Source organism: Triticum aestivum, chromosome 7A (assembly GCF_018294505.1).
Source record: "Triticum aestivum cultivar Chinese Spring chromosome 7A, IWGSC CS RefSeq v2.1, whole genome shotgun sequence".
NCBI lineage: Eukaryota > Viridiplantae > Streptophyta > Magnoliopsida > Poales > Poaceae > Triticum > Triticum aestivum.
The window spans coordinates 518,118,724-518,128,767 of record NC_057812.1 but is presented as its reverse complement, the minus strand read 5'-3'; the positions used below and the strand labels follow the sequence as shown (position 1 = coordinate 518,128,767).

Below are 10,044 nucleotides of genomic sequence, written 5' to 3'. Positions count from 1 at the left end.
GGCCGTCTTTGGTCAGATTTGTTGTGAGGTTGCTCCTATCTATATGGCTCATATCTACTACTTTGCACCCTGCTAGAGTGGTGAACATTCCTATCTCTTTGCCCTAGTCTTCCCATCACAACCGCTTTTGCAACACGTATGATTGATGTTGATGAAGCGATTGGTGGAAGCCTGGGTGTCCTTGCCTTTCTGCATGCGCCAGGGAAGGAAAATATTTGTTGTTGGGGACATTGTGGACCTTGTTGCACCCCGCCAGTGGCAAAGATTGTATTCCCGGTAAGCGGCGTTTGCTGCAGAGAAGAACCATACCGTGCTTCTGATGATTCTGGTGTAGCTTGAAATCTGCCTGAATTGTTGGAGTATCTGGGGGCTATTTCTGGTGTTACCCAACCAGGCGGCGCCTCATATCTGCTTGGCTCATCATCAAACCCTCCCTGCATGTGCCGCCTTGCATGTTTCTGCAATGACATTCAATAGTTTTGGGATTAATCTTTTTGCCTTTTTTCCTACAACTGATGGGTAACATGTCATGTACTAAAGGTAATGTATAAGTTGAACTTGCAACGTTGGGCGTTATTAAACTTTATTGTCTATTCTCCTTGATGTACTCTCAGTCAAACTGATGGATGGACATGTTGAGCACTGATGTACTGATGTACTTTTAGCAGTGATGCATCGCTGTGGGTTAATGAACTTATGCATGTTTTTTATGTTTTTTCCCTAAAACCGATGCATGCACATTTGGGGCACTACTGGCAACCTGAACATTGAACTTGGGAGTAGTTGGCAGCTATGAAGCTGGTGCATGTCTTTTGTTTTCCACTGGAATTGATGCATCTACATTAGAAGTACTCCCAGTTTATGTATAACTAAACTTACTGTGTAATAGGTGTATTTAATCTTTTCAACAACAGTCTTTTCATCGTTCGAGCTGATGCATCTACATGGCATGTATTATTAGTAATCTTAACATATAACTTGTAGTGGTAGTTTAACCTTTTATATGAACTTATTAAGCTACCTGAACTGATGCATAACTTTAAGTCTTTTTTACTCAAACTGATGCAAGCACAATAGAGGTACTGATAGTAACTGCGACATCAAAATTGTGTATCAAGTGGCAAGGACCCAACGAACTGATGTAAGAATATGCGATGTACTATCTGCTTTTACATCATAGAACTTGCAGAACAACACGGGGGTATATGATTTTTTAAAGTAGGACAGATGAACTTATAGTGCGACATCACATGCATCTACTGTTTGAACTGAGCAATCTAGCATGTTTTTTTCTCACACAATCACGCGCATGAGCATTGGACTGAGCATTTGTTTCTTAATCAGATTCAATAGCAACAGTTTCTCGAATCGGAAATTCATCAAGATTTGCAGGGGAAAGAAGGAATCACCTAAAAACGGACGCCGACAAACATGTCGTCCTGCTCACTGACGGTGGCGTGGTCTTCTTGCTGGTGGGGACAACGTTTTGGGATGAGTTTTACAGGCGGCGCCATTGATCCCGAGGGATGGAGCTTCGTTGGTGGGGAGGAGGCGTAACCACCTTCACGGCGTCGCCAGATCCGGCGGCGACCCTCCACGCCGTCGAGACCTCCTTTGCTCAGGCTACTGCTATCGCTCGCTTGTTCACGGCGAGATTCACGGAAGAGGAGAGGAGGCGGTGAAGTAGGTCACGGATCCGGCGGTGGAGGAGCAACCTGTCACGGCGCCGCGGGCTCCCTCGCTCTGGCTACCGCCGTCGCTCGCTCGCCCACGACGGCTGCCTCCGACGGTAGGAGGCGGGTTAGGTTGGGGCTGGGTCGGGGAGTTCCTGCGGTGCAGGCTGTAGGCGCGCCGCGCCCTTATAGGGCCGAGGGGTAACAGAATATTATTCTGTCACTAGTAACAGAATAGTCCAGCCCTATATATATAGTATATAGACCACTACTAAAAAGGTAGGGAAATTGTTTCGCGCAAAGCAAAACGAGCCGCACCACTTGCATGTTTACCTTTTCCAACAAGCCAAACCTGGTGAAGCTTGCCAATACATTTTGTATTGACCCTTGTGGCTGCAACGTATCATGTTGCAGGACGTAGGGTTACAATGTTATACTCAACTTCTACCTGTGAGTGCATGGACACCACAAGACTAGAATGATATCTCTGCTGCATGATTATATTGTAAGCTAGCCCACGAGCTAAGTAGGTGTGTATTGTAAAGCACTTGATCTACAATGTAATACTTGACACATGATGTATTCTCGGTATTTCATCGTCCATTGTGCATGTCAGCCATTGATCCAGAGACTGACACAGTAAGCGCAGAGATTTGGGCCCCATTGAGGGATCGAGTCGTGACAAAAGAAGTGTCAACTCAAATGAATATGAAAATACTAATCAAACGGAAGAATTTAAAAACATTAGTAATCTATGATACCGAGTGTCCCATAAGTATTGTAGCATATTAATCCCATTGATTTGTGTGTGTGCACGCGCCCTTTAGTTTCTTACATAAAATTATTTTTGATTCCGAATATCTTCAAATGATAAAAGGGAAAATTTATAGACCCACGCCCATTAGCCATGACATTTCCGTTCATATTGCACAACAAATGAATATTTTTTGAATTCAACAAGCAAAATAGAAGAAGCGAGCAATTGTCTCTGATTAACTTTATTTTCTCCCGGAATAATGGAAGAGGTACTTTATTCATATTCTTCAATTTAAAATCCTGATAAACATGCACATGAAGAGACCAAACTCAACAGACAATATTCCACATACATTGTACGAATTAATTTCTAAAAATATCCAACGACGAAAGGTAGGGCACTCCGTCAATTTGATAGAGAAGTTTCATGGGTGGAGCAAGCTAATTGATTGGTCATTAGCCGACCAATAAGGGACCATTAGTTTAGTGCACGGCGATCGATTTGTCCCTCTGACACATCAGCAAGCAACTTGTGGTTAAACTTGAGAAAGTTCCCAACAAGGTAAAAGATCTCATTTTCGGTGTTCTCCTTTGGGATGTCGACCACAAATGACTCAATCACCAGTGCTCCCGGATGACCATCAGCGACCTCATGGTGGACCGTCAAAATAGATGAATAGTTCTAGATAAATAAAAATAAGACATGATTTTAGTATCCTAGAAAAATAATCTCATAATAATTAACCTCAAGCGTGCTCCAACTACCAATATGTGGGTACTTGATAAAATAATACTTCACTCACTCACTCACTCACACACACACACACACACACACATGTGTGTGTGTGTGTGTGTCAGATATGTATATTAAAGTGCATTAAAATTGTTATATATGTGGTCTGAGTGGGTTCACGTGTGGAAGTGTTATGTGATCTACTTTCTTAGCTATGTTTTGTTTCTAACCATTAATTTGAATATTGTGAACCAGCATTTTTCTAAAGTGTCTAGATATAAAATGTGAAGACAACTAATGAAAATTATCTATGTAATAATGTTTTTGGAATTTTATTGTAAACATACACTAGTAAAATAAACTAATCGAATTGTATGCCATTGACTTCCAATGAGAAATGATATTATTTCCTTGATAGAGATGTCTTGGATGCTAATTTAAAAAGAATTGTGAATATTTATTTAAATATAGTTGTGCATTTGGTATCATTTTTACTGCTATATGGAATATTTCATACTAAGTATATTAGTTATACATTTCTCATCACATGGAGTGGAGCTAGCTAGTCTCTCATTTGTAACTTTCAGTAATATAATTTGGTATATTGTGCAAAGAACTTTCTAGATATATGGGCATGCATGAGTTGGAAGTCAAGGGATTGGTTTAATTTTAATTATTCTATGGGTTTCTGCTCACTTGTGTTAGGCATTTATTATGTCAAGATTAACTAATTATATCCAAGACATTTTTGTCAAAACAATGCCAACTCTTAGGTTTAAATATCTTTCATTCTACTATAACATGTGATTAAAAACTACAATAACAATGGGTATTGCTAAATATCTCTTGGTTTGCAGTCTCGTCGTACCGCATCTTAGCATCTGAATATTAGTATGTTTATAAGGCCCAAGATGTTAAAAAAAAGTTGACAGGTGACGATACATATTTGTTGGTAGATCGGCCACTGTATAATAGAATATAAAAATTAGACATACATTGGAGGCTCAAAATTTAATTACATACCTTCAGCGGATGATCACCATCAATAAACATGACACTAAGGATGTGCTCATTGTCATCGAGTAGCTCCAATCTCTCGATGCTCCATTTACCAGGCAACCCACTTTTGAGAGTGACCTCTCTAACACATCCTGGCTCAATGTTCCCTTGCATCACACAGTTTTCCACAAAACGCTTGTAAACTTGTGGCTTGTCAAACCTCCTCACAACAGACCAAACCTAACATGTAATGAACACGCAAAAGGACATTAATTGAATCGATATTAGTAAGCTCCATGGTATGTAGATTTGACATAATGTGTACAATTAAGGCATTAAGTTAAATGTTATTTCATATGCATTAGCAACATATCATCCACATAAAATGCTTCACGTTCTCAAGCACTTTAGTGTGATAAAGGTGAAACTAAAATATAATCATTTTATTTGAATATTGCTAACAGGTTAAAACATTTCTTTTGCTAAACTCCTATGTCCTTTAGATTGTTTTGGTAGACTAAAAGGTATCTATTGTTACATGAGAGAACTATGTTAATAAGAGTGGATGTGATATACTAAAGAATGGCTCTATTGCTAATATTTTATCAAGTCAAGACAATGATATGGTAAAAAAATCATATGAGAAGTTGCCAATCCAAACGAGAGTGCAATTTCATTTTGCTGGGAAAATAATTATGGTCACACTAGTTTATTGTTAAGCCATACTAATTATAAATAATATGTATTATGCTATAAATAATACTTTATTAAATTACAAGTATTGTGAACGGGTGTCGCAACTGTGTACTAATCAAAACAAATGTGGATTTTTTTTCTTAAAAGCTTCTTAAGATTTTAGTTTATGCAACCATAGTAGTAGAGATTATTATCAATTTATTTGTTAAATGAGCCATGGGTTCGTGTCATCATGGTAAAATTTTGGAATTTTTTGAATTTTTCTAGTATTTGTTTTGATTTTTTTCGTCGGCGCGGGTGCAGCTGAGCCCGGGAGCAGAAACGCTGCACTCTAGTATGCGAAAATCCAAATCGGTGCCCGGACTCATCTGCTCCGGGTCAGAAAAAAAATTCAAAACAAATACTAGAAAAATTCAAAAAAATCCAAAAAAATTTGTGTGGTAGATAATTTGATGCGTGAGGTCCGCTCCAAATTTCAAATCATTTGGATATCAGAGAAACTATCAGAAAAAAAAAAGACAAATCGGGTCAAAACAGTGCGTGAACAGTTAACTTTTTTACAGACTCCGATTTTGTCTTTTTTGCGGAGAGCTACTCAAATGTCCAAATGTGTTGTAATTTGCAGAGAACCTCACGCATCAAATTATCTACCACCCAAAAAAATGGAATTTTTTGAATTTTTCTAGTATTTGTTTTGATTTTTTTCGTCAGCGCGGGTGCAGCTGAGCCCGGGAGCAGAAACGCTACACTCATACTCTAAATATGTAAAATGTTAATGCAATTTAGATGCTGGTATAGAAAAGTTTATTGCCATTTGAAGATTTATGTTCCCTATTTTCCCAAGCTATCGATGAGCTCAAAATTATACAAAATAAAATTTTAAATGTGTTCCAATCACCACGAGGTATATTCTCAAACTGTCCAGATTCACCCAACTAACAATCAAACCACACAGAAGGTATTTTCAAACCCACACCAAAAAAATTGAAACCCCACTCCGCAATCAAAACAAAGAACGCCTAAAAACAGGAAGGGGCACTTGTGACTAGGAGAGAAACCGTACACCATGACAGTGGTGGAAATAAAACTCAGTAGCTCAGGAGCTCAATGGGTGCTTGAGAACTCGGATGGAGCTAGAGTGTTTCCTTGTTATGTGGGTGGCACAAAAGTTCCCTTATTCCATGGTGTGCCTCATCATTAGTTTGACACCATATTGTTCTAACCGTAACTAGCTTTTTTACGAACAACAGTAACTAGCTTTGTACGACTATTTGCTTGGCAGCAAGAGCATTACCAGTTATGTAGGTGGCTATTGGTGTTTCCTTACTCCATCATGTATGGGAGGGACTGTCACTTTACCATAAAAAATTGGTATATTTTTTCTATAGAGCCATTATCTTCTTTTTTTTTGCAGTGTCCTATAGAGGCATTATCATGGTGACTTAAATGTTCCCTTAGAGGCATGTACAATGGTTGATAACGTGTTCTTTTTTTATATAGTACACATGAATTAGAGAAGCCAAAAAAGCATAGTATAAGATAGATTATGTCTTAGCGCTATGGTGCTATTAATTTTTAAAGATCCTAAATATTATGATGTGATTAAAAGTTAACTAGAAAACATATGAATAGGAGAATACATCTCGTAGATTGTAGGCAAATATCTTACCTTTCTTATTAAGAGATGATTTCTGAGCTAAGAGAAACACCTCTCTCTCTCTCTCTCTCTCTCTCTCTCTCTCTCACCAGTTATCATATGAGGCATCGCTAAGATAGTACAATTGTACATGCCCTTACTCCATGGGTGGCTAGAGAGTTTCCTTCTTTCATGACATGTTTCATGCCACCACTAGTTCACTCCGACTCCTTTCTAGCAATAATTACTTGTTATCATTGTTGTCTTGTTGATAGGGTGTTTCCTTCTTAAGTTAAGTGTGCGATGTCTACATTAGTTTGTCACATCTTTTCTCTACCAATATAGTTTTTCTGTATAGCTAGAGTGTTTCCTTAGTTCATTGGTGGCTAAAGTTCTTATATTGTGGTGTGTGCCCGTCGGTAAGCCTTTGCCAATTTGTTCTGATGTTGTTTTTTGCATGCACCTATTATCGCGATGGCTAGGGTATTTCCTTATTGGGACAATTCCATTTCTGCCCCTAACTAGAACCCACTACTCAAATTTGCCCCTAATTTCAATGTGTGCTCAAATTTGCCCCTCTGCCGTTAGTTGCCCTTATAGAAATGCCCTTCTGCGCCATTACCGTCTGGTCAAACAGCTTTGACCATCTCGAAAAAGTAGCAAAAAAAGTCAAAAAAATCTGAAATTTTGTGGGATCGAAGGTACTCAGGTTCGCAAGGTGCGTGCAAATTTTCATGTTGTTTGGACATTCTAGAAGCTCGTGGCGAAGAAAAAACAGTAAATATGTACGCGTGTGAACCGTAAATTCAAAAAAATAGCAAACAAATTCAAAAAAATATGAATTCTTTTGGAATCCAAGATGCTTAGGTGTGGAAGGTGTGTGCAAATTTTTTTTGTGTTTGGACATTGTAGGAGCTCGTGGAGAAAAAAACAAAATTTGTGTCAGAAAAAACTTGTAAAAAATACACTATTTTGGTTTTTTTTTTGCGAGAGCTCCTCGCTTGTCATTTGATAACAAAATTTTGCACACGCCTTGTGCCCCCGAGCATCTTGGATGCCAAAAAATTTCATATGATTTTGAATTTTATTGCTATTTTTTTGAATTTACTATTCAAAGATGTACAAATTTATTGTTTTCCTTTGCCACGAGCTCCTGGTATGTCTAAATAGCACGGAAATTTGCACGCACCTTGCGCACATGAGTAGCTTCAATCCCACAAAATTTCAGATTTTTTTGATTTTTTTTACTATTTTTTCGAGATGGTCAAAGTTATTTGACCGGACGGTAACGGCGCAGAAGGGCATTTCTATAAGGGAAACTAACGGCAGAGGGGCAAATTTGAGCACACATTGAAATTAGGGGTAAATTTGAGTAGTGGGTTCCAGTTAGGGACAGAAATGTAATTGTCCCTTCCTTATTTTATGATGTGTAACGTTCTTTATTATCTGTCATATACCATAGCACTATCAATTTTCCACATGTGCTACTACTCACTCTAGTTGTGCAAGATATCAACCCTCTTAGCTACGGATGGGACGTCGAAATTGTAAACCAAAACAGAAACCCAAAATATAGGGTTAATTCATTCTCCTTTTTGGTGTGTAAATCACATGTGAAAAATAATCGAAGTTATTTCAGTCCATGGTCCAGATTTTTTAATCTCACAGTATGTGCCACACCACCATCAGTTTGTCGCTACTCTTTTCTGGCAATAACCATTTTCTACTAATATTGTCTTCTTGCCATAGTGTTTCCTTATTTAGTGGTGTATGATGTGCTTGCATTGGTTTGACATAGATCATTTCCTTAGTACATGGGTGGCTAAAAAAATCTTATCTTGGCACGTGCTAATTGGCAAGCCATCGTCAATTTGTCGCAAGGTTATTTTTTGTGTGCATCTATTTATCTTGGTGGTGTTTTTTTATTGTGTTGCGTGTAACGTTCCTAATTATGGTGTGTATACCACAACACTGCTCTCTAACTCAACACCCCGATCATGCATGATTTCGGCCCTCTTAACAATGGATAAGCATAAAACCGTAAATCAAACCAAAAAAATAAATGGTAAAGTTAATTCATTTTTATTTTGGTGCCTAAAACGCGTCTGAACAATGAAAATGATCCAGGTTAACGAAATGGACCAAATACATCCAACTTCCCAACCCTTGCATATACCCTATAACTAGGCAAGAAATAAAACATGCCTAATTGGTCACATCTGTCGCCTGAGCCCCCACAACATCCTTATCTGGCAGGAAGCGGTAGACAGTGTGTTGCTTGCTGGCAAACTCGTCAGACGTGTTTCACTTTGGCTACTCCTAAAGTCCTACCGTGCACAAGTTCATCATCTTTGCTAACTCCTCCCCCCGCCTCTACCACACCCCATCACCCGTGATTTTTCCAACACCATGGCACTCTCGACCTAATTTCCTGACCTCATCTCCCTTCCCATCAAGCATGGTAGTCGACCTTCCCATTGCATATGCGAGCCATATGCATCTTCATCCCCACGCGAATCCCCCTGCGACCTTTGTTTTCTTCTTTCTTAAATCTAATGGTTCACTCCAACTAAAAAAACTAATCAGTCACTTTTGTCTAACTTAGGGATTGAACAGAATCATCGGTTCCTATAATTTCTGAGTTAATTCGGTCAACACTCTTAGAAAACAAAAAATATGTAGAAACAGAAATTTTGAATGGAGAAAGCAAAACAAAAACGACCACAAACTCCTATGCTCACCCCATATAGGTCACGCGATTAGACTCAAAGTGCATCCGCGTGTTGATTAATATATTTCTTAGACTTCGGTGCCAATCAAAATCAGAAACCGACAACTACCAAGAACCTTTTTTATGACAAATTTGGTTTTAGATGGCATACGACGCATGCAAGAACGATGTATAACTTGAGAGGTAGGCATGTGTTTCTTACGGTTTGGAGGGGTGCCTTGATGTGCTTGGCGATGAAGGAGGTGCATTGGTTGGCGCCTGGCACGTGTTGGTGGAACCGCCGCACGTACTCCATCTCCTCCGGGCGGAGCACGGTGTGCTCGTCCCATGGCCTCCAGATCCCATCTGCGCCCACACCGCTGCTTCCGCCATCCATCTTCACTCTCCCTCCTGTGTACAGTACTCTTAACTAGGGGATTGAAGATGAGCTAGAAATTGTGCCCTTATAACGAGGAGGTGGTGTCTTGCCGTGTAAATGTGTGATGTCCGTTACTACTTTTTTTAGGTGGTCCTTTGCATTTATGTTTTCTAGACATTGCTTATTTTTAGATTACTCGCCACATACGCCATGTGGTTGCGAGTCCGTTACTACTACTGAATATCAGTAGCGACCCTCTCGTGGAGGTTTGCCTTTTGATTGTGTGTAAGCAAGAGTCTAATTAGCTTTTTTCCGTTGAGGCAAAAAAGTTTGATTACCTTTTTTAGGCAATCTCGTAAAACTTTATTAAGTCATTCAAATGTTTACAGAGACGAAAAAAATTGCCGTGTTGATCTACCAAGCATAGCAGTCAGGCCAAGACAAAAGAGCCCACCGGAAGCT

General features: G+C 39.2%; 1 protein-coding gene across 1 annotated transcript; it reads right to left on the bottom strand.

Moving 5' to 3' along the window:
- Positions 1 to 2,655: 2,655 nt before the first annotated feature.
- LOC123151590 (abscisic acid receptor PYL3) lies at positions 2,656 to 9,780 on the bottom strand. Its single transcript, XM_044571274.1, has 3 exons — positions 9,427 to 9,780; positions 4,186 to 4,401; positions 2,656 to 3,111 (listed from the first exon to the last, which is right to left on the bottom strand). The coding sequence occupies exons 1-3, from the start codon at positions 9,598 to 9,600 to the stop codon at positions 2,908 to 2,910; spliced, it is 594 nt and encodes a 197-aa protein (XP_044427209.1). The 5' UTR covers positions 9,601 to 9,780; the 3' UTR covers positions 2,656 to 2,907.
- Between the last annotated feature and the right edge of the window lie 264 nt (positions 9,781 to 10,044).